The following is a 24,595-nucleotide window of genomic DNA, read 5'->3' as shown; positions in this document are numbered from 1 at the left end:
GAACAGAACATAGGAGATGAGAACAGTTGACTTCATAAGTGCTGGAACAAAGTTAACACTTAAAGGGGGATTCAAAGACCTTAGAATGGCAGTGAAGAGGACTTGACAGGACATCTGTGTGTTAAGAAGATGCTTGTTAGCTACAAAAGCGTGGGAGGAGCAGTGTTCTGACAGGGTCTGGTTTTGTAGCAGTGTATTGCTGAACTTTAAGATTACCATTTGAAACACCTTTGTTTCATTGATCATCATGATTAGAAAGATGCTGAGGTGCTGTGGGTTTCTTCTGGCCACAACAGAGGAGCGGACTGGGAGCTGGGGGGACCTGGGGGAGCCAGGTGTGAACATGATGGAGCAGGAAGAGTTTGTGTTTCTGTTTTCCACCTACTCATCCACTGCATGCTCCAGCTTTTACTGACTTCCTAATATTTTCCCACATCCTGATAAAGGCTTGTGTTTTCGTTGGCTCCTTCCTCTCCTTTGTTTTGTATGCATCCACCTGTGAATACAGAAGAGAGAAGTAGCTTTGCCTGTATGGTGGAAATAGCTTTTTACCATCTCTGATATCTGGCCTGGAAACTGGAAGTTCTGGGAGATGAGTTTCATGTGAACAGGCCTGTGAGGAGCAGCAGAAAAAAAGAGATTTAGAAGAGGTTTGAGAAGAAGATTTAGTAAGATATGAGAAGAAAATGATTCCCCTCCTTAGCAATCCTGATCCAGAGGTGATCCCAGAAACGGCAGGAGTCGTAAGCCCTGAACAGCCTTGTGTGGTTGGTAGGTGGTGATGATAGACCAGCTCCATATATATATATATACACATATATAGAAAATGCAGGCAAGTGATTTTCCAGGGTTCTGTTACAGGGTCTGTTGTCACACTCGCTTGCAGCATATGGAGATGTTCTGCAGAGACAAGTCTTCCTTCCAGATCACTTGTGTCCTGATCTGAGGTGCTGTTTTTAGCTGTAAAGAAAAGAATCACTTGATGAAGTAGTCTCCACTGCTGCGTTTGTATTTAAATGCAACAGATGGCATCTGCTCTTGAGTTTCATAGATTCACCTTAAATTCCTTTTGTTTGCTGATGAGACTCCAAGTTGACATTGAGTTCTGTGTTGGACCTGCAGCTCCACATCCTGACCAGGCTATAGGAAATGCTGGATGTGCTCTCTTAGAATAGGTGCATCTTCAAACAGCCATTGAAGTATCAAGCCAGCCTTCTGTCTTGTGTGGTTTCCTACTGTATAGTGTGTTATTGGTCAATGGGCTGAGAAGTTAGCTTTAAGGATTTTGAATCCAATTGTTTAATATTTGATCTGATATTGAAGGGCAGGTTATGCTGTCCTGAAATCAGTTCAGTGTCTGTACCCACTGCAGTTCATGTTGGTGCAAAGCACCATAAGGGGTTAGTCATAATTTCTGCATCAGGTGAACTTTAACTCTTTAGTTCAACATCAAAAGTATTCAAATTAGCAGGTGATCTGTACAATTTGCTTATGTAGAAACTCTTTTTTCTACTTTCCTGGGGCATTTGGAACACTTCAAACACCTGCAGTATGAATGCTGTGTTTGTTAAGTATCTTTAACATCTACAAACAGAATCACAGAATCCCCAGGGTTGGAAGGGACCTCAAAAGATCATCTAGTCCAACCCCCCTGCAAGAGCAGGGTAACCTAGAGTACATTGCACAGGAACTTGTCCAGGCAGGCCTTGAATATCTCCAACGTAGGAGACTCCACAACCCCCCTGGGCAACCCGTTCCAGTGCTCTGTCACTCTCACAGTAAACAAATTTTTCCTGATGTTCACATAGAACCTCCTATGCTCCAGTTTACACCCATTGCCCCTTGTCCTATCACTGGACATCACTGAAAAAAACCTAGCTCCATCGTCTAGCACATTCTAGTTGCATGTTTTGTGAGTTTCCTATACTATGCGTATTGGTGGTTACAGAAACAAGGAGCAGAAAGAAAGTGATTGTGTGCACTAGTGCTCTGTGTGTCACTAAAGATTGTGTGTGTGAAGTTGATCAGGCTGTACAAAGCCTCTGTTAACCTCTGTACTTGTGCAAATAGCATTGAAGTTCTGTCAAATTTCTAAGATGTATTGGGTTTAGATCATAGAATCACAGAAAGCTTTGGGTTGGAAGTGATCTTAAAGCTCATCCAGTTCCAACTGCCTGCCATGGGCAGTGACATCTTCCACTAGAGCAGGCTGGTTCAAGCCCCATCCAACCTGGCCTTAAACACTGCCAGGGATGGGGCAGCCACAGCTTCTCTGGGCACCCTGTGCCAGTGCCTCAGCACCCTCGTGGTGAAAAGTAAATGAAGATCTTGGTTTTTCAAAAGGTTTAAAGCCTTTTATAGAGCGTAACACAGATCAGCAGCTTGAACATGAAAAGAAAATGCTGTCTTTGTAAGCAGAAGTGATTATTTGATCCAGCCTTCCGTGTGAAGGTGGCAGATTGCAGGAGGGGTTGGCATGCACAGAGTGTTACAGGGCACTCTGCCTGTCATCTTGCTCCAGATTCAAAGGTTTTTGAAGCCACTGAGGGTCCTTCAAGGCTCAAGTCATGCCGGCTGCTTTGCAGGTAATGGTTTGAAGATGCTCATAAGTGTCCTTGAAGCTGATGAGAAAGTGGAGCAGACTCATGGTGCTCTGTTCTTTAAACTGGCTGATGCTGTTCCCATGAGCGGGTGAACATGGGGTTTGTGCTGACTGCCTCTTTGTACTGAGGGTGGCCCTGGGTACAGTGGTTTCTCATATGACAGCTGAAAAGAAAAATACTCCAGACAGAAATCACTGTGTTTCCTTGATAAAGGAAGGTCATTTCCTTAGTCACTTGTAATGTCTCAGCTGACTTCAGTGCCTCTGTGGGTTTATACTGATCATCACCAAGAACTGGACACTTCCTTCTGTTTCTCTATGGAAATACTGATTCTGTTTAAATCAGGAGTAATTCTGCTGAAGTCAATTGAGTTACATGGTGAATGGCTGAAGTCAGAGGTTTGCTTTGTCTGAATTTCCTTGCAGGTTTAACCCAAATTGAGTCACAGAAGGGGGAGGGTGGTTGTGGCGGGGCAGAGCAGGGACAGAGGTTTCTACCACCATCATCTGCACAGGTTTCTGTCATATGGTGAAGCATCCGACCGTTTCCCCATCCTACTCTGCCCATTCCTGTTGCTGATCATAACTTGCCCATTATGCTTTCTAAATCGCTTGGCTTCCCAGAGAGGTAGCTCTGGGGTTTCCTAGGTAGACTATTAGAAAGATTGGCTATTTTTACAGTAAGAAACCCATCAGCAATGATGCTGAAATCTGTGTGCAATTTTACCGCATTAATACTTGCTGTATATGTACCTTCTTGAATTCCTAATCATTTGCATGCAATCACAGCTCTCTCCTTTCTAGGCAAATCTCTGGCTGCAAAGGGAGATCTGGGGATACCTGTTGTGACAGGGGCTGGTCTCCACAATGGAGAAAGGACATCATAGAATAGTTTGAGTTGGAAGGGAACTTTAATGGTCATCTAGTCTAACCCCAACCTAGTAGGTGCAGCCCTGGTAAAAGGAAGGCAGAGAAGTTTCCACTTCTCACACCCCTGAGCAGGTCACTGTAAGCCCTCATTCTGGTAACAATCTTTCTTGGCTCTGCATCTCTCCAGGGGGATGCAGGGCTTGATGTGGTGCTGTGTGAGCTGCTCTGTCCTGGGTTGGTTAAAATAGGTTTTGGGTTTCCTGAATCAGTTCTGATTCAGAATGAAAACTCTAAACCTGAAGCTTTAGATGAACACCTCATTAAGTGTTTCCTCACCCCCTTAGAGGGGCAGCAGAGCTGCTGTGCAGCGTGGCGAGACCTGAAGAATTACTGCATTGAGTCACAAGCTTGTGCAAAATCAGGGGTTGACATTCAAAAAGAGATGACTGAGTAGAAATTTCTGTTGAATGCAGGTAACTGCTGAGGTATTCTTTCATTCTGACCTATAATAGCATCTTTTTTTTCCTTTCTTTCCTTTTCATTGGTAATACAAAAATGCATGACAGTGCTGCAGGACAACTGTCTCACAATATTGAGACCTTCTTGCACAGAAGCAGTTTCACAAAGCAAGCTGAATTCATTTCGTGAGTGAAAGAATTGCTATGATTTGGTGGCTGTTGGGTGTTTGTGAAGCAAAGTAGAATGTGGTTTTGGTGTAGAACTTATAGCACCTGCATCGTGACTACCCTCATTCCTTCTAACTTGTCCCTGCAGTTCTGTCTTTCAGGTGTCTGTTGTTCTGCTTTGGTGATCTTCACCTGCAATGAATTTACTTTAGAAAGCAATTGTTGTGCCCTTTGCTGCCAGTCTCTTATAGTCTGGGAATAAAATTCAGGTCTTTACCTGAGAAGGACCTTGTGAAATAAAGCTCGTGGCTGGCATTAACTGTAAATCACATTGATTTTCAAGACCAAGAAGTGTGCGTGTGTATTTGTCTGTCTGGCCCTGGAGCCTGCGCTCTGTTCTGCTCAGGCTGTTGATTAGATGATGTCCAGAGTGAAGAACAGTGTGTGTGTGTCCTGCAGTGCAGCATCTCTCCTTGCCTGCAGATTAACCTGTGCTTATTCTGTTGCAGAGAGGAAGCCAGGGAACCAGACTCCTGGAGCACCTTGTCTCACACTGTGCACTCGGGGGACTACAGCGTGAAGCACCACCGTGGACTTGATGTTTACATGCTGACTGCTGAAACCAAGGAAGGGGAAGCAGCCAACTGGGAAAGCGACATACGGCACCTTCAGATGCACATGCAGAGCCATCAGCACATGGTAAGGAACAGGGTGAGGTGGATTAAAGAGAAATGGAGCTGGCTGGCTGCAGCTTGGCATCTGGCGAGGTCTTACGTATGTAGGCACCCTACAGGGGCATATTTACCTGTGTGTTTTCTCTGGATGTCACTGTCAAACATCCAGGTGGACACCTGACTCTTTTCTTCTATTTGAGCATGGGGAGATCTGATAAAGCTGTATTAGGCATCAGACTTTGTCTCTCAGAAGAGAATCAGGTTTGTGGCTGTGCAAGGCTGGCTCTGCTTGGCCTTGTGGGCTCTCTCTGCTCCCACCCTTTCTCTGCATCAGGTTGGGACCCACTTGGATGGCCAAGGAAACCTCCCTGGAGGCACAGTGTTCATCCAGCCTGTCTGGTGGCTGTCATTATAAGGCAGGCTCTGGGGTGAGGCTGGGTTTGAAGGGGATGAGCACCATGGGTATGTCTCTGTTCAGGGTCAGAGACCCTGAGGGGAAGGTCTCTGGAGCAAGTGATGGAGAAAACAGCTATTTCCTTAGCACCTTGGTGTAGGACTCTGAGGGCAAGCCTACCCTGGCCACATGAAGTGCATGTCCGTAGTGGTCCCCTCACTGTGCTCCTCTCAGACTCCACAGTAATTGGTCCCCAGGAGCCATGAGGCTTTGGAAGGGCTTCGTCTCTCTGCTTTAGAATCAGTGCCACGGGGTCTTGGTTGGGATGGGAAGGTCAACCAGCAGCTCACTTCTGTGCCCCTTCTCAGAAACGGCTCCATGTCTTGCTCTGCAGGCATCCCCTGTGGGTCTTCCTTCATCAGCTCTGTTACAGAGGTGGGGGATCTAAATAGCAAGCTATTTTTGTTCCTTTAAATAGGGAAGAGGAGAGTTGTTGTCTACAGGCAGTGGGCTGGGGGGGAGCTTGAGGTGTGGGCCACCCTGGGCTGTTTTCACCCTTCCCTCGGTATCTGAGATGTTAATTACTCCTGAACTCAACAGGAGCTGATGACATGAGTTGCAAACCCAGGCTAACCATGAAATCATTTCCTCTTTCCATCAAAAGACACTAAAGCATGGCTGGCACATCCAGCTCGCTGCTTGTTTGTTCGTGCAAGTGCCAGATGGGTACATTTTGCCTGACAATGAAATCAGAAAAAGACTTTTTCTTTCCAGCACTGTTTCGCTTCACATCTAATCTGATTTGAATTTGGAAAGCGGCCCTGTAATTATTTCATTTAGGTTCATTTCGGGTCAGTTAAAAGCCAGTTGGCTTCCTTTGGAGACGGCTCTATGTTTCAGGCTCTTGGCAGAGTGATTTCACAGTGAAGATGCTGGGGCTGCTGTGGACCCTCTCAAGCAAGCATCGCTGTGTCTGTCTGTCCATCCTGGCTGTGTTGTCTGTGTCTGTCTGATCCTGGCTGGGAACCAGCATCACAGTCTGTGCTGCACTGCAGGGTTATAGCCATCAGACAGCCAGCACACTGCTGGATCCTGTTTGTTTGCTCTTGCAAATAATAGCAGCAGCCTGTGAGTACTGCTGCATGCAGAGCCTTGCATCCTGTCTCTGGTGCCACATGATGGATGGAGATACCATGCTGCCTGTCTCTGATGCTAACCTGTCTTGGGTGGCAGCATAAAGGGGAGCTGGGTAGCCGGAATATTTTGATAGAAGATCTTGGCAAACACCAGAAGTATGTTTAGTGGTCAGTGATTCAGTTGTGCTCATCGCTTGCAAACCTCAGAGCATGGAAAGATGAGTAAACACAATATCCTCAATGTAACAGGGATGATTTTAACTACTTCTTGTATATGCAATATCCAGAAGTTCCCTGTGATGCATCAATTAACATGTTGGCCATTTTAGGATTTGGGGGAGAAAAGAGGTGTTTAAGCTGATATTTTTGGTATGAAATTCTTTTTCTCTGAGAACTTAAAACTTACGGACCTTAAAACTTAACTTAGGGACCTAAGTTAGGCTGCGAGGCTGCATGTGGTTTTGGGGACTACTTTTACAAATAGATGCAAAAAGTAACAGAGCTGAAATAGTTCATTGGGGTTTTGTATTTGTGGAGAGTCACCGGCCCTTAAGAGGGAAACCATCATGACATCTGCCAGCTTACAGTGCAGAACCCCAAGTAGATCAAGGGAGCTCTGCAGGGTGTGCACTGAAGGATTGAGGTCACTCATTACTTTAAGTAGTCACTTTTTGTAAGATGTGAACATCTGTGTGCTGCAGAAAGAGAATAAAACAAGGAGATATCGAAACAGATGAGGGTTTTTAAGTAAAGGTTTGATTGTGTCGAACTATTAAAAGATTGGGGGGATCCTTGCTGAAGCAGGCTCTGGAAGGAAAATGCAGATAAGGAATTGAATATGTTGCTACTGCTCCATGGTGCTGCAGGTAGTAATTTAAATAGTATGTCAGAATTTTCTGGTCTTTATTTCCATTTAGGAAAAAAGTTTCAGGTATTTAATGATTTAGGAAATAAATTTTAGATATTTAATTATTTGGGAATTAAATTTCAGATATTCAGTTATGCATTCAATTATGGAATAGATTACATGGTTAGTTCAGTCCTGTTTGGACATCATCAGCCCATTCCCGTGTCTGAAGTAGTATTTCCATCAATATGGACAAAATGAGCAATACTGATGAGAACTGGGGAGTGCCATTGGGCGGATCTGAATTTGCTCTTAAGCAGCATTTGCTCAAGCCCTTTGGCACTAGGCAGGTATATATATTTGCATTATTTGATAGACTAAATTCTGCTGTTTACTGATCTTGAATTTAAGTGCACTCAAGAAATATGACTACAGCTGCTTAAGGAGCAATAACAAATATTACAGTTCTCAGTGGTGGCAGATGGTGTCACAAGGGAGTAGAGGGATGAATTTCACCTTCGGGGTGTTCAGGCTGGCTCCTAGGAAAAACTTCTTCATGGGAGGATGGCGTGGCATGGGAATAGGTTGCCCAGAATGGTGCTGGTACTCCATCATGGGAGGAGTATCTCTGGGGGATTGGCAAGGTAAAATCTTGGTTGACCTGATTGCATTGGCGATAGTCCAGCTTCATGAGGAGGCTGCACTAGATGACCTCCAGATGCTCTCCGTTCTCTCATTCTAAGGATTTCAGTATTACTGCATAACAAAACCAACACATAACGTACTTTGTTATGTTTGTAACACCGTCCCAGGCAGCACCAGGTAGAGGTTCAGAGGCAGCAGGAGTTGCATGGGGTGGGATTATGTAGATATAGATCTTGTATGTGGTGGAGGCAGTGTAAATGTGTGACAGAGCAAACTGATCTCTTTTTGTTTTGTTTTTGTGTTGTTGCAGAGTTTAAGGCAGCATTCAGAGCCTGTGCTGGGAGATTCTGGAGACAGCTGTGCTAAGGGGCCAGAGCCAGATGGTTACCCGACGACTACTTCGCAGAACCTGGAAGAACTGGCAAGAGAAGGAAGGCAGGAAAGTCCATCCGATCCTGTTCATCTGGACATTGGGCAGCTCTCAGACCAAACACACCAGGAGGAGAGGTGCAACAGCAGGAGTTTGGGAGCTTTTAATGATGTGCCAAATGACTTGCTGAGCCTGGGGGATGCACAGAACCCAGAGTGCTTCTGTGAAAGTAAAAATGTGACGTTGAGTAAAAAGGAAGAGGAGGGGCTGACCTCCGCTGAAGGCTCTGGGGCTGCATCGGGTGAGAAGGGCTGCACGGGGAGCCTGTTTGCAAGTGCAAATGGTGCCGTAAATCTTCCGTCCTGTGGAAATACAAATAAGGAAGCTGGAATGACATCTGCTGGAGTTGTTCTGGATCAAGCTGGCTTGTGCGGTGAAGACAGGCCCCATCAGGAAGCGCAAGGTGCTGAGGAGCATTCAGCTGCTTCTGTGGTTGAAACTGCAGGTGAAACCCCAGCTTCCTTGGAGGGCGTGGATGTGGCTATGGGCCAAACTGAATGCAGGAACTGTGCAGGGGCAGCAGAGAGGGCTGGGGGACAGCAGCAGGCAGAGGGTGGGATAGCTGAGGCCGGTGAAAAGAGGACTGTAAACCTAAAGCAACAGTTGCCAGCTAAGGAAGAGTCATCCAGTTCTGCTCAGCCCTTACTGAGTGCTTTTAATGGTACTGAGCATGCAGATGGGGAGGATGAAGATGTGGGAGTGGTACCAGCATGTGATGATACGAATGCAGATGCTGGCACTGGAGAGCTCTCTGATGACCTGTGCAAGACTGTTGATAACAAGGAGACTGGAGCAGACTCATGCACTAATCAAGTAAACAGTGGCTTCTTGGAAAGCCAAGGTGATGCCCATGTCACAGCAAGTTGGAATGTTACTGTGAGCACTGGGGCAGCATTGCCAGCAGTGAATGGGGTGAAGGTTCCTGCATGTGCATCACAACCTGCTTCTGGTTTGGAAATCAGTGGCAAGAGTGGGGAGCAAGAAGAGCAGGTGGAAGCAGGTTGCATGGATAGGAAATCCAGCTTGCCCTCACTGGAAGACAGTGTAGAAACTAATGGCCCTGATGCTAAACCTGAAAACGATGATGTTGGTGGATCTAATGGAAGCAATGAGGAACCTGCATGTGGCCAGGAGAACAGTAAGATCATTGAACGTGTGGCTGAAGCAATGGAGGGCAGTGAAGCCCATGAGGAGGAGCCAGTAGGAACTGATACCAGCAGCAGTGGAGACGGAGGAAGCGCAGATTCTTCAGGCGGAGGTCAGGAAGTTGCTGGCGGTTGCCCTTGTGCTGATCAAACTGTTGTTAAAGATGAAATGGGCGACAGCTTCAAACCGGATGCTGCTCAAGAGAGCGAACAAGAGCCTGCATCGCTCCCTCCGGAGGTTGCAAGCGCATGCCTGACAGAAAAAGAGCCTGCACAAACTGAGGTAGCAGGAAGTACTTTGGAGCAGGAGGGGCTGAATGGCGAGATGGAATCACCCAGAGGAGAGGGACCCTCTGTGAGTCAGGAGGGAGATGCTGCAGTGGCACCTCTGGGGCAGGAGGCAGCTCTGCAAGGTAATGACCCTGGATTAGCTCCCTGTGCCAAGGGCGCAGACTGTGCAGAGGATAATTTAGTGGGCACACCCTCTGCAATTCACATTGGAGAACCTCAACAAAACCAGGAAGCAGTGGCGGCAGCGGCAGGCTCGGCAGAGCTGGCCTGGCAGCACGGTGGGGAGCATGGCAGCGTAGCTGCTGTTGCTGGGTGGCCTGGGGACCATGCAGGGGATGAGGGGTCTCCAGAGCAGAGCCTCTCACAGCAGGCTGAAGGAGGCAAAGCTGAGCCTGAGCAGGAGGCCTGTGCAAGCGGCAGGGAGCAGGTTTTGTTGGAGGAATTTCTTGCTGTGAAACCCTCTGTCTGCAGTAAGGGGGGGGCTGTGGCAAACAGCAGCGATGCGGATGCTGGGCTGAAAGGGGCAGTCTGTGCTGAAGAAGTGTGCAAGGCTGGGGCAGTGGGTGCAGGAGAAGGCATCATGCACAGACCTGCATCAGCAGGTGAGTCACCGGGTGTGGAGAGCAGATACAGCCCTGGTCCAGATACAGGGCTGAACCAGGAACATGATCCTAGTCAAACCCTGCAACAAACCTCCCTGTGCAGCGGCACCCCTGAGTTAAAGGATGCTTCAGAAATGGGAGCCCCGAGCGATGCCTGTGAGGGTAAGGAAGCGTTAAGGCCGGTGACAATACCTCCTATTGCAACGTATCCAGAAGAGCAGGAGGATAAGGAAAGCGTGCTTCCCCGCGCAGCGCTTCAGCCCATTGCAGAGGAGCCCACGTGTGACAGCGACTCCAGCACCGACACTGTTTGTCCTGTCAGCGAGACCGACGCTGGTCCTGCTGCAGAAGCAGCTCAGGGGGAGGTCTCAGCTGGGCCCAGTGGAGAGCAAAGTCAAGCTGTACCTGCATCGCCCTTCTCACCGTGTTCGTGCCGTTTACGTGCTGTTGAGTCACTGGAAAATGTGGGAGTGAAGAGTTTGGTTGCGGCAGATGGTGGCTCGTCTCTGGATAAAGGTCCTAAAATGGTGAAGAGTTTTGATGCAGTGGTTTTTGCAGCAGAGACACCTTGTTCCCCTGAATTACCAGCCACAGAGAAAGCAGGGCTTGAGCCCCAGGCTGCAGTGGATGTGGGAGCCAGCCTGGATGGAGAAATGGATGTAAGTTCCTTGACAAAGAAGAGGAACAGCAGCCTGGCAGTGCAACGAGCTGAGCCTGTTACAGGTAGGAGAAATCATTTGGCTTCCTACTTTTTAGTTTTCCCTTTGTAGGTGTGCCTCAACTGTTTCAGCAGCAAAGGAAGGGAAGTAAGAGCAGGAGGCCTGCCTTGCAGAGGAAGTGTAGGTGTTAGGGTTTTTTCCTCTGAGAAGGAAGAAATCTGAAGTTAAAACTTCCCGTTCGTGTTGCTTGGCTGCCGCTGGAGGTAGGGACAGGACATCACCTCCTGTGAATTTGTGTAGCATTTCTAGCATGTGAATCCTCCCTGGAGAAGGAATGAATGGGAGGGAGCTATTTGGATCACTTTATCTTCAAGTTACAAGCTTTCACGCCTGGCATGAGGATTGATTTGCTTAGCTTATCCCTTTGCTTCTCCCCTTTACTTTTGCTCGCGAGGAGTCAGAGGGTACAACTGCGCGCTGTCGCGTTTCCTTTGCTTGGCTGCTTGAACCAGCTGCCAGTGTCCTTCTGAACTGCACAAAGGCACTTCCCAATTGGCAGCATTAGGTCATTTCAACCAGCGAGCCCTACCCCCCGCCGCCTTTTCCGGCCTGGGAGGCTTTTTTTTGTCAGGCAGAGCAGCCGGTGGTGTTTTCTGCTGCCTTCAAAGCAGTGCTGGAGCTCGGATGATGAGTTCTGCCTGCTGCTGGGAAGCGGGACCGGTGTTCCCTGTGGATGAGCGGTGGGATTTGAGGGGCAGCGTAGACGCCTCATGCAACAGGAGGTAATAGAAAACATCACCAGGTAACTGCAAAAAGGGGTAAATGAAAGAGGACTGGGTTTGTTGCTCCAGCCTGGGATTAAATCAGAGGTGAATTTGGTGCTGGAGCATGGGGCTAATCTGATCTCTGTATTCCACCTGTTCAGGCAGCTGTTGAATGGGAGCAGCTGAACTTTTTCAGTTCCCATTTTTTTTCTTTGCTATGAGAAAATGATTCAGTGCCTCTTGCTTCACGTGCACCAACCAAACAACATTTAAATGATTAAAATGAAGTCTGATATAAATCATGAGGTTGTAAAGCTATTCCACTGCTTTCGTGCTGAGAGCTCTTTCTTCAGTCTAAATGCAGGATGGGATGCTGGAAGAGGATTTGGTCCTGATGTGTGATAGCAGAATAACTGGGGGCAGGGGAAGAGATTATATGGGGGCACAGGGGTGGGTCCAGCAAATCCTTTTTGTGTTGAGTTTGGTATTTTAGGAAGTTTATATGTCAGGAGGTCACCAGTAGACATTATTCAGGAGGTCACTGGTAAATAAGTAGGAGGATTTAAAGGTGGATTAGAAAGCTGTTTTCAGATAGAACGCATTTCAGTGCTGTGACAGTTCGGCAGTTCAATGGGACGGGAGTGGCTGTCAGTCAGTACCTGACAGGGCCCCTTCTGGGAGCCTCCCGTGGTGCTGGGTTCATCCATACAGTCCAGGTCTGTGTCTCTGGCTGGATTCTTGGAGGCATGATGCTGTCTAGGTGAGGTTTTAAAAGGAGAAGGGACTAGGCATTCCAGTAAGGTAGTAACTGAAGTACGAAAGTAATAATAAGGAATCATTCTGTGTTAGGGTACGGGAAAGGAGGTGATCCTGTTACTGATTTAAAGTAAAATGTCTTAGAATATAACAGTCTGACCTCTCCATAAGGAAGAATTGTTTGTTTGCAATGTGATTTCAGCTAGAATATCTTCTCTTTAAGAACTTCTCAGGCAAAATGTTAGGGAAGCCCAAATCAAATACTGACTTAAAGCAGAGCCAAGTGACTGCTATGAATCCAAGCTCACGATTTGAAACATTTCTGAAACTCACCTTCTAAAAGGCAGCATCTAGAACTCTGATTTGGCAGTAATTCAAGAGAACAGATTTATTGCTCATTGTTACTGCTGTGTACGTGCTTCATGTTGATGTCAAAGCTTTGGGTAGTGCATTCTATGTACTAGTTCAGTGGCAGCCTACGATTCTTTGCGTAAGTTGTTCTTTGCTGTGTCGATGCCGGGGAGCTTTCCCTGCAGCCTAGGTCTGTGCAGTGTTTTGTAGCCACACAGGAGTCGTCAGTGCTCAGAATGAATCAGATCTTTTTTCAATAGACTACAATAAAGCCTTCCCAAAGGAAGGGTAGGTCACAAGGCTGTTCCTCAGGAACATGTGTGGTCAGAGGGTTCTATTGTCATTCTGATTTATCGGAGAAGTAACTGGCTGATAATTGCTGGTGCCATTGCTCCAAATCAGTGAGGGTTTTTTAGTTTCTTATTTATATTGTCAAATTGCTTTCAAATATTTACCTGTTTCTCTCATTGCCTTCACTTAGTTTCAGCCTACCCCCAAAACAGAGACTTCAAAGGACTGATTTCCTTATCCAGCCCAGTGTCTAGTGGCTGGTCACAGTGCTGAAGGAAGGCAACGAAGCTGGCAGGTCCCACTTACATAAGGCAGCTCCTCATGCTTTTAGCTTTAGACTCAGAACTGCTGAGTAATGGGTTCTGCAAGCACATTATTTGCAAGTCAGGCAGATAAATGCTACTCATTAAAAAAGCTGGCAGTTAGGATATGAAATCATACCACAGGCAGGCTGGGTGGGAAGAGACGGTGTGTGTTTATGCTGACAAAACACCTCGGAATAGATGCAGCTTCTTAGGAGAAAGTGACCCCAGCAAGGTTTGGTTGTATGGTTGGCATTTGGCATCTTAAATTAAGAGTTACTGTAATCAGTGCTCCCTAGCTGTCCTCCTGGGAGAAATATCCCTAGTGTGTCTCTTGCAGATCTCAGCATTTAAAGAAAATGTTCATTGCCAGAGAGAATAATAGTGTATCGTTTTGAGTTTAATCAGTCTTCACCTCATTCTCATCAGTGGCATTTTCCCTATGGAAAAGCACTTACTCCAACTTCCTTCCTCTGTTAGAGTAGCAGGATAAACCGGTAGCATGTCATTAATGATATCACGCACGCAATAAGGTTCTCTGTGCTCAGAGAGACCTCTGTGATAGCATTATAGTGCTTTTTGTTTGAGATAGAAGTTTAGGAAGAAGTGGCAGAGTGCAAAAAATCACGCCCTTGAATTTCATCCTGAGGACAAGTCTTCATTCTCCAGTTCTTAGCCAGCCTGGTGTATCACTACACCACTTGCTTCTCTCTTAAGTGCATCAAAGGTTTCTTCCTTGTGTGTTCTGTCTTTGCACCAAGATCTAAACCATCACAGCATTGCTGTGACCCTGAGCAGATCTCCTCATGACCATGATCTCTGCTTTGCCAATAAACAGGACTCAGGAATACGTAGCATAACCTCTGATTTCTGAGTCTGCCTCCAAACCCATCTAATTGAGACAAAATCATACCTGTTTGACTTAATGATGTTGGATTAGTTCATCAATGGAACGTTGCAAAACCAGGTGGTCCCAAAATCAAGGGTAGACTTTAAAATCATTGGTGACAGTTGTTACAGCAATTTCCCTGTGAAGCTGGGAGGCTTCTCTTGCTAAATCCCTGAATGGGTAAGCTCATCGCAAGCACAGATTGCCCCTAAGAAGGTGTTGTCATCCATCCAGTGTTTGTTTTTAGTAGAAACAAGAGAGGGAGCAGGATTAGAGAGGGCTTAACCCTAACACAGCCACTCTCCATCTGGGTGGCTTTGGTCAACTTGCTTTACTCCTCTCAAAGTATCCTGTATGTTGTGAGAGTCGTTAGCTTAGCATTAGGAGGAGCATTAGGACATTGACTTCATGCAGGAAAAGGTACACAGAAGGAACCCCAGGGGAATGATGACTAAGGAAAGCTTTGGGCAGAGAAAGCAGCTGGGGCATGATGTTTGTACCACTGTTGTGGTGACACCATCAGGAAGGAGAAAATGAGCTGGGACTTCCTAGTCCGGGGGCCTAATAGTGATCCTTGAGGCAGTGCAGGTGAATTTTTGAAGCTTGTGATGTGTTTTTCCTTCTAACACTTCAGATACCTGTTAAGAGAAGGCAAGGCTGGTTTCTTGCATTATCTTTGAGCTGTGGTAAGAAGAAAAACAGCAAAAATTTTGGTCCTTTAACTAGACGAATGAGAGCCAAGAAAATACGTGGGCAAATCCATGGGGATGTGCTCAGCCTCATCTAGAGCTTTTCAGGAGGTTTACCCTGTGCTTGCTGCTGTTTCATAGTTTCCTTCAGTCCCAGACATGGTAGTTGTTAAAACTAATAGCAAACAAGCAGCGGAGTTTGGAATGAAACCAGATGTTGGAGTCAAACGGACTTGTTGAAGGGGTTTTGGGGCTGGGTTTTCTCTTTCCTTTCTTTGAGAGTGGTTTGAATAAGCAGAGGAAGATCAGCGGTGCTGAAAGGAGTTTGTTTTTCAATTGCCTGTGCAAACCCTCTGTTTTCACAGGGAACTTGGAAATGAAAACCGAAGACGAGGTGGATTTTCTGAAGGATCAGGAGGAGCGTGCAGTCCGCGAGGCAGCGGTGAGTGCCACTGATGTTATGTGTCACCTTGCCTTTTTCTGTGCTCTTTAAAGAGCTGCCACCACTGGTGTGGGAGGCCACGTAACCTGTTTCCTTTCTGTAGCATTTGCAAAGCTGAGCGGCGCCCATCACCCTGATGTTGTTTTAGCCTTTTAAAAATAGTCTGGGCTTTTTTAGACCTCGTGTTTTTCAACCACTGGATTAAGCCCCATTTGTCTCAGTTGGTGACAGCGAGATTGACCCAAGAGGTTCCTCCTGAGGCAGGCTTGCACCAAGGTTTGTATATTATTTGACAGAAGCCATGCCCTGTAATGCACTTGGGGTTAAAGATGCTCTGTGGAGACTGGCAGCACCTTCCAGGTCCCGGCTGCTATGTGCATGGTTCTGGCGAGTTTGTCCATCCCTTTCCATGCATTGGCCATCTGTGGCTGTGGTCAGTGTTTGTGCGTGCACAGGCTGAGGTGTAAAGGTGGCACTGCCTGAGAGCATGAGTGCCTTTGCTGGAATTAAAATCAATAATGGGAAAGACATCCAGGGATTTAATGTGGGGGGACACGGACACCCTCTATTCCTCATGTTGGTGAAACTATGAAGAAGTCATGCCAGGGATCAAAAATCAGTTGATTACCTGTGCTTTGCCATATTTAAGGTTTGTCTAGGATAAAAATGTGAATGTTCTGGTTGACAGGAACATAATTTTGCTTTAAAGCACCCCTAATACATACTCTGCTTTATCAAGAGCAGGGTTTTTTTTTTGTCTTATCTTTCCGAGCTGGATTTGCATTTGCTCTGATGTTTATATATAGTTTCTTGTTCCTAAAGAAGAAAGTGTTTCATAAATGCCAAGTTGTCAGTGCACGTTGCTGCTGAGCAGCTGTGTTTGTGTGTTAGCGTACCATTATGAAGCTGTTAGAAGAGAATACTGCGGGGATGAGCTAACATTGCAGGGTGGAGCACAAAAAGCTTTGCTCATCCCACAGTAAAGCTCTTTAGGCGGCAGAAGAGTCTTGCCAAAGCTTGTAATAAAATCAGGTTTATTATGTTTTTAACAAGTTAAGGCTTCATTTCTGTAGCTGTTTGCTTGGTGAGTTAGCCAGTGACTAGAGCAAGTAACTTTCCAAGCTCAAGTTTCTGCTGTCTGATAAGTAGGTCTTTCATTACTGGAGTGCATTAGTGCAAAGATGCTGATGATTTGATTTTACTAACCCTTTAATAAAGATAATTTTCATGACTAATACTGAGGTATCTAGTCGTAAAGTAAGATATCTTTAGAAAATGCATATTAGGGCACTGTCTTTCCGTTTCAAACAGGGGAAAGCCAAAAATGGAACGTATTGAAGTTGGCTTCCATCTTGCATGTTTTACAGGCATTTTGATTTTGTGCATGTCTGCTTGCTTCTCTTCTTCCTCTCCCTCCCATCCCATCAACCACCTCTTTAGAAATCTGGCTTTTCTGGTGCAGGAATGGGAGTGCCAGGGGAATGGAAAGTTTGCTGCAGGACTGACAGGGTTTCCTGTTGCTAAGTTGAACAGAAACAAAATAACAACTGCACTATATTAAGGTCACTTAAAAAAAATAGGTATCAGTGGAAGACTTATAAATAGAGCTTAATTCACACGTGTAGGTTGGGCAGGGAGCTGCTGAAAGCCATCGCAAAGTGTGCATCTCCTGCCACGTCCTGTCTCTGCTTTATTTAGTGCTGGCTCTTTCTGTAGCCAGAAGTCTTTCAGGTGCTCATTGCCTTCTCATTGCAGAGCCATTCTGTGGTTAGTAAAAGTGGTTTTCTTAACTGGTTGCAAATAGAACTGATGTTGCTTGTACCTGGTCAGGAGCTGCAGGGATTCGGCAGTCTCAGGGGTGCTGTCAGCAGCTTTGGAGCTGGGGAACTGCATTAACTCCTTGTTTGTGGGTGAGGATTTTGCATTGGTGTCCATATTTATAAATATGCAATGTGGAAACCTGTGGACTATTAAAAAAATCCATGGTTTGGAGCTTAAAAAGTGCAACTTCTTGTGTGTGTATATATATATAGTGCAGTCAGACTGGGTGACAGTACATTTGAGCACACTGGAAAGGAGGATAATTACTTCTCATGAGTTGGCTTCTAAAGGCTGAGAATTAGCTGGATTTGTGATGCCAGTGTTACATGTGCTAGATCGCACATGCTGTCCTCTGTACTTGTTTCAGGCTTTGCCTGAGTGAGTCTCATCTGCATGTCAGAACGCTGCAGCTGAAAAATGTTTAGGAAAATAATGGTTTATAGGGTTATAAGCACTGAAAACAGTAGGAAAATAGTTTTTTTTTCCAATTAAAATGGGGTTTGAAACTGTCTCTTTAGCTGTCCAGAATGTTTTCTCAGAGGTTGTATTTGTCCAGCTGTAGATATTCTGGAACCAGCATTTCCCAAGCTCCTTTCATGTTGAGTGGTGGGTGCCCATCCTGCCGGAACTCCTGCGGTCCTTATCCTCTTGCTTTGGGGATCTTGGGTAGAGATGGTGCAATAACTTGGTGTGATCCATTAACGTTAGACTTGAGCATTTTTGTAAGTGAGTAACTTTGAGTTCTTAACTCAGATGAGAAATGTGGTTTGGCTTCTGCATAGTGTGATGTTAAAACATTTAGAAATGGCACTCCAGCATTATGAAAGTAAAGTGGCAGTGTGAAATGAGCTGTACCCTGATGTACTTCTCTTCTTGTGTTGATCCCAGAAATCAGTTATGAGTCATTATTTGCTGAACCCTTGTCTTCGTGCGGAGGATGGATAAGGTTGTGCTGCTGGGTTCATCCGAAGGCTTCGGTTGTCTAAGCCTGTGACTGACAAATTGTAGCTGGCTGACCCCAGAAAGAGAGTTCAGTGGGAAGTAGCCTTCTTGTTGTATTTATAAATCTCATTAGTTAGTTCCTATTAAATTTAATGCATCCTACCTTTATCACATGAATTAGTTTTTAATTAATGTATTTCCAGAAGTTGCAGCCTACCAGCTTAAAGTGGTATTTCTAAATACCACTGACCCAAGTAGTGCAGAAACGTGTGATGTATCAGCAAGGTCACTTTCTGGGGGAAGACTTGCAGTATTTTCAGGCAGGATTTGGAAGATGGAAGTATGTTTATAACACTCTCAGATGACATCAGGTTGGGAGGGGTTACAGGCACCTGGGAGAACAGGGTCAGGGTTCAGAGTGACCTTATGAAATTGGAGAGTGCATCCAGATAAGAGATAAAAGCCACCACAGAGTGTTACATTTGCAAAAAGAACTCAGACTGCATATTTATTAAGTCAGGTTTAAGCTGGAGAGGGATGAGTAGAAAAAGACTGAGGGTTTTTTTAGTGGACCACAAATGAATCATCAGCAAGAGGCTGTTGCAAAAGAGGCAAATCTTGTTTTGATTTATATTGAAGGAGTGTCCTCCGTAAGGTGCAGGAGGTAATTTACTCGTGTGTGGCACTACAGAGGCATCATCAGTGTCATCAAACCAGGGGTTGGGTGCCCTGCTCCAGGGAGGACACAGACATACTGGAAAGTGTCCAGAAGGAAAAGTAAGAAGATGAAGAAACCTGAGAAGAGGTTGAAAGAATTAAATTTGTTCAGTGCAACAAAAAGAAAACTATTGTGCAATCGAGTGTGCTGCCAGCATGTAATAGTGGTTATTAAAGTCCCAGATTTCTATGGCAGCTTAATTTACTGATTTGCTAATTTGCCAGGATGATTTAGGCTGGATGTTGAGAAAATATCTTGTTATAATCATCAAGCTGTCGCAAGACCACCTAGGGAGGTTAGGAAACCACCTTCCCTGGAAGATGTTATGGATAAGATAGATGATGCTCTGTCAGGACACAGCCCCAGGCCTTTTGTTGCCCATTGCTTTTGCTTTGTAAACCTCCAGGTCTATGCAGGGAGAAGAGTAGGGAGCAGTTTGGTCAGAGTCCAAAAGGGTGTGCAAAGGAAGGGGACAGGGATGGCAGGGCTGTAGGAGATGGGAAGAGGGGATGACCTGGACTGGGTGGAAGAGGGCTTGTGGGAGACAGACCCACGCAGCACTGGGATGGATGTTGGGATGCACAGTAGGTGTGGAGGATCCAGAGATTTTCCTCCCCACCTCTCAGCTGCAGTGTTCCAAATTTACCTTCTCTGAGTCAGCAGGTAATAGAGAAAGTTATGGCCAAGGTGTACAGTGTCACCCCCATCTAGTGGCCTGTCCCTGGGAGGAGAGCCTTCATGGCTCAAAGCTGCTGAACCTTGTTGGTGACGCGAGGCAAGGGGCTGTGCTAGTTCTTCAGGCTCCAGTCTATATAACTCACCATGATGACCTGACAGAATTCAACTTGTCTGTGTGCACTGATATCCTCTATCTGCATATGTGTACTATGTACTATGGGATGGTGGCTGCAAATCACTGTTTCCAGAGGGCCTACAGATCAGTGTGTGGTGCTTCCCAATGGGCAATTTCAGAGTGAGTGTGGCTGATTATGTGATGGGGGTCTGGTGGTGGAAAGTGCAGCCTTAGCAATAGGCTGTGCCTCTTTAAAATCGCTGTGTAACTCTCTCTTTGTAAGTGTTGTCTTGTAACTACAGTAAACGTGGAAAAACTCAGCCAAAAAAGAACCTGCCCTAAGCCTGGAGTTAATGCTAAAGGGTGACACACACAAACCCATCAGGACAGGGCTAATCATCTGCGAAGCCCTTTCTCACACCCACCAGCATCCTGTGTCTGCCCCGGATGCTCAGAGCAGGGGCTCGAGAGATGTAGGAGGAAATTGTGTCATGACAGTCAGCCCCTGAGTAAATTCATCTCTCTGCAGGATACATCGCTCTGGGTTTTACCATCTGTACTGTGCGTTGCTGAGTAAGCCGCTCAGTCCACAGTATGTGCTGCAGGGAGTTAGAATAGAATAGAAGCAGGGGGAAAGAAAAGAAAAAGATTCAAAGCAGGCTGGGATTCTTGTTTGGCCTTTGCTATTACTCATGCATTGAAATCTGTAGAAGGAAGGCGTTGATACAGTTTCTTGTGGCATGTTTTTTGTCTTACGCTTAATTGCTTTGGTGCTGCAGTTCCGATGCCTTTTTCTCCTGAAGGCTGCTAATCCTCAGCTCAAGATAGTTGTTTCCAAGCCCAGACACAGGATTCACGGATGTTAGTGAGAGAAGCAGGAACGCAGACACTGAGCCAAGTCTCCGACTCAGCGCAAAGATGCTGCTCCCAGGTTTGGCTTGGTGTGAGCCTGCAGCAGGACGGGGCAGGTGAAGGTGCCCACGCCGCTCCTGTGGCTCACATTGGCTGCAGGGCTTGTGCTAGCCCTTGCCGATCTCTGAAGATGGTGAGTTCCTCCTCCTCCCCTTCAACCACTACAGTGTTGTTTAGAGATTGCTGCGTGTAGCCCTGTTTTTTCCATCATTTCCTAATTTCCTCTAATAAAACATCTGACTCTGCCATCTTCCCCGTATCAGCTGCAGAGGAAGTTTATCCCTCAGCTTTCTGTTAAAAGCATCAAGGGCTACCTGTGATTTTATTTACCATCTGCAAATACTGCTGCCTTAAAGGCAGAGCTGTGTATGTATTCCCGTTGTACTCTAGAGATGGATGCAGATGAAAGACAATGGTTTAATATTTACAAATCTTCTGTGATGTTTGCTTTTGGCTTGCTTCAGAGGGATTCTGTCGTACAAATTATTTAACATCAGTGTATTAAAGTCGTTTTCTGAGGCCCTTTTTAGGATCAGGACTTATAAGTTTGTAAAACTCAGAGCTAAAGGATTTCCAGCATAGAAAATCCTGGTTTTGGAGTTCTCTTCCAGTGGTTAGATGCATTCATCTTTTTTCTTATGCAGCCCTGAAAGTATGGACCCATGAAATAATGGATGTATGAAACTGTTACTGTAGCAAAGGCATGCTGGCGTTGAATATTGTACCTGGAGAAGGAGAATACTGTGTTGGTTTTGAGTGGTTCTATCTCCTGTATCATATGTATTCTTTTATTTGTGTTTGAGATCTCTTAAAGCTTTGTGGTGTAACTGGTAGATATGGTTACTGCACACTGAATTCCTGGTCTAAATATAGAGGAAATTAAGATGATAACATGGGAGACCAAATGTGGACTTTTTGATGGAGACTGCATTGTTACAAGCGGGTGTTTCGGTGTATCACATCAATGGGGTTTTATCGTTCTGAAGGGATCTATCCATTCTGTTACTTTGCACCCTGCAATGCAGAGGAGCCAGCATTGGTGTTTTTACTGTGGACTTACAGTTGGTGCAGTTCATTGGTAGTTACACTGCCTTAGAGGCAAACTTCATTCCTATGAGAAATAGGTTATTAATCATATTAGCATGGATGTATTTTGGATTTTGGCGAGGATTCAAGGGCTGGTGCTACACTCACCACTATTCGATGTGGCAGGGTTTTTAAAGTATCATTTTTTAGGATTTGGGAAAGCTGTTTGCTTCCAGTGTTGCCATCAGTAATGTAAATGTGCTATGAGTGATACACTGCAGCTCTAGATAAGCTGCCAAACAGTGCTAGAACTGCTGTGGGGTTACATTGCCTGGCCTTTGTTACACTGGAGGTCTGTACGGGCTTGGTGTTTGTGGGATACCTCCTGCCATGTTTGTGATAACTCATGTTTGTGTGATATCTCCACATTAACAGGTCAAATCAATCAGTGCAGTCTGAGAGCCCCCATACAGGGACAAGTGTCTGAGATGAGCAAGACTCTTGGCTGCTGCTGAAGGGTAACAGGCTGTAGCATTATCCAGGCATGGCATTTCTGATTTAATCTTCCAGCAAGGGATGAAAAGAATGCTGTGAGTAAGAAGGAAAAAGTAAAGGACAAAGGAGAGAGAGCTTTGTGTAGAGCTAGAGTGCAGATTAGAAGAAATACTTGTACTTAAGTGTTTCCATTCATGCAGTGTGAATCGTTATGAAAACTTATTTGGCATTTTACCCAGTGCTGTTAAAACTCTTTCCATGGAAACATGGAATCAAAAGCATTTAGTCTCATGGTAGTTGCACAGATTCCCCTTTCTGTTATCATTCTCAGCCTTCCCCTTCCACACACACGCACCATTTTAGATAGTCCATCTTCCCTTATTGTACCATTTTAATGCAAAGATGGAAATCTCAGATTTTTTTTCGCTGCTGTTAAGTGCTTGGTGTCCTGCACACATCCTGGTGTGTCCCAGAGTGACTCAGGTGTGTTATGGAATGTTTCTGGTATCAAACTGCTGTTAAAACATCAGATGAGATAAAAGCCTGGATGATAACTAGGTGTTTCTTTCCATGCAGCATCTTTGCTCACATTGAGCAGGTTGACTCCTCTCCGGGTTTGTCAGGGATATCTTCCCTGCTGCCTGGTCTGTGCTGTGCAGAGCAGTAGTACGGGGCGGTTTGGTGGTGATGGAAAGGTCTTTAAGGTTGGGATTGTGAGACAAGAATAGATGGTTAGTGTTGCAGTAGATGATTAAAATATCTCAGTCTACAGAAGGACTGAGTGATATGGTATCTGAGCATACGATATCTAAAAGAAAAGCACTTGACTGGTATGGAAGGGATTGGGTTTGGCTGAGCAGAGGCAGCTGCAAGTCAGAATTAAACCCCTCAGGGACAGAGCAGCGCGCTGTGTTATGTTTGGCCGCAGTCAGCCGTGGCTGTCTTTAGTGTCACAGTAGCAAATTCATCAAAACTTTCAAGGAAAGGAAACATCTGATTTTTGGTAGAAGATGTGTATTAGTCATCAGTCACACTGGAGAAGGGGTGCTATCTCCAAGTGTGGATGCTGTGAAAAGCATGGGCCGTAGTGATTTTTCTGTTGAGACCCCAAAGCAGGTAGGCATTAAGGGATAAGAAGAGAGTTTCTTCTCACGGCTGCTTACCTCCTTCCATCGCTGGTTTGTTGTTTTTACTCCTGTGGTCTGTGTTTTGGACTTCTGCTTTGGAATATCCCCAACATGGAGGCTGGAACAAGAATGTGACGGGGTTTTGCAATAGTTTAATAAAATATACTTCATCAGCTCTATAGGAATTAACAAATGGGAGCAAATTCTGAACCGGGCTTTCTTTTGCACCTAGTCTCTCACAGCTAATAAGGTGGTTCTCCTTCCACCTTCTCTGCTTCACTTATGCATTAAATGCCTAAATAAGCATGTATTTGATGGAGCTAACTTTCTGATTTTCTCTTAAGCAATGATGAACTTAGCTGCTCCCTCCCTTCTTGCTTACTTTGTTTATCATCTTGGTGCCAGCGATTTACTCAGTGCAAATGAAGGCGGTAGCTGTGCCCAAGAGACTAATCCAAAAGACAGAGCCAATATTTCTGGGTTATCTTGTTTGCTTTCTCTTGTGTTTGTGTAGCTCAAATCAGAGGAACTGCTGCTAGCCTGTGTTTAATGTGAGTTATGCTGCTGTCTTTTCTGCAGAAGACTGATGGGTGGCTTATGATTTTCTCAGCCTAGTTAGGTATTTCTTCTCCCTAAAGACCTTACCTTGATGTACACCCTGATAGCATTGCAGCCACGATAATAGTAGTTTCACTGTATTTATGTACTTAGTTATTTGGGAGCATATTCTTACCTGTGGGAAGTACAGTACCTTTGTCAAATACTGCATGCCTCCCTGTCCTGAATCATTTCCATCTTCTCTACTGCAAACACTAATCCTGTGTTTGCAAATACCAGGGTGCTGGGTCTGCCTATCCTTTACCAGCTGGCTGTGTTCTCCCTTCTTACGTGTTGTCCTTCCAACTGGTGAGATAAGAGGCAGGAACGTGAAGCCTCGCCCTCACTAACTCATTAGTCTGAGCCCTGGTACCAGGTCTGCTTAGCATCAAGTGACTTGTTTTTCTTCTGTCTGAGACTGTACTTACCTCCATAAATCACAAGAAGATCATAATCCTGATTTACTTGACACTGAACTTTTGCTTGGTTTCTTAACACAGCTGGATGCATTAAATGCTGAAAAGTGGTTGGGAGGGATATTATTTCCAAAATCCCATTTTCAAAGGCTGGAGGTGCAGTTCTCCGAAACACTGGTTTCAATCTGAGATCTTGTGCTTGGGAGCACAGGAATCGCTTCGGCCCCTCCAAAGCACTACAGTGGAGATGGCAGTGATTCTTACCAAAGGCACGGACAGGGGTGGACTGTTCAAGTCTGCTGAGATTAAATAGGTGTTTCTTGGTGGTTTGTTTCACTTATTT

The 24,595-nt window shown here is 45.6% G+C and overlaps 1 protein-coding gene across 18 annotated transcripts in view; it reads left to right on the top strand.

Moving 5' to 3' along the window:
• The window catches only part of AKAP13 (A-kinase anchoring protein 13), a 216,828-nt gene that overhangs the window by 104,000 nt on the left and 88,233 nt on the right, over positions 1-24,595 (top strand). For 17 of the 18 annotated variants that reach the window (XM_062630927.1, XM_062630889.1, XM_062630917.1 and 14 more), the window contains 3 exons: positions 4,608-4,797; positions 8,105-10,985; positions 15,329-15,405. In XM_062630927.1, coding sequence (XP_062486911.1) covers positions 4,608-4,797; positions 8,105-10,985; positions 15,329-15,405 — 3,148 coding nt within the window. Of the gene's footprint in view, positions 1-4,607; positions 4,798-8,104; positions 10,986-11,557; positions 11,724-15,328; positions 15,406-24,595 lie in introns of those variants that run through there. The other variant, XM_062631018.1, reaches the window with a different exon arrangement.

The sequence above is a fragment of the Pezoporus occidentalis genome, unplaced genomic scaffold (assembly GCF_034315485.1).
Source record: "Pezoporus occidentalis ecotype Australia unplaced genomic scaffold, CSIRO_AGI_Poc_V1 ctg11, whole genome shotgun sequence".
Taxonomy (NCBI): domain Eukaryota; kingdom Metazoa; phylum Chordata; class Aves; order Psittaciformes; family Psittacidae; genus Pezoporus; species Pezoporus occidentalis.
This window is presented reverse-complemented; position numbering and strand designations above follow the sequence as displayed.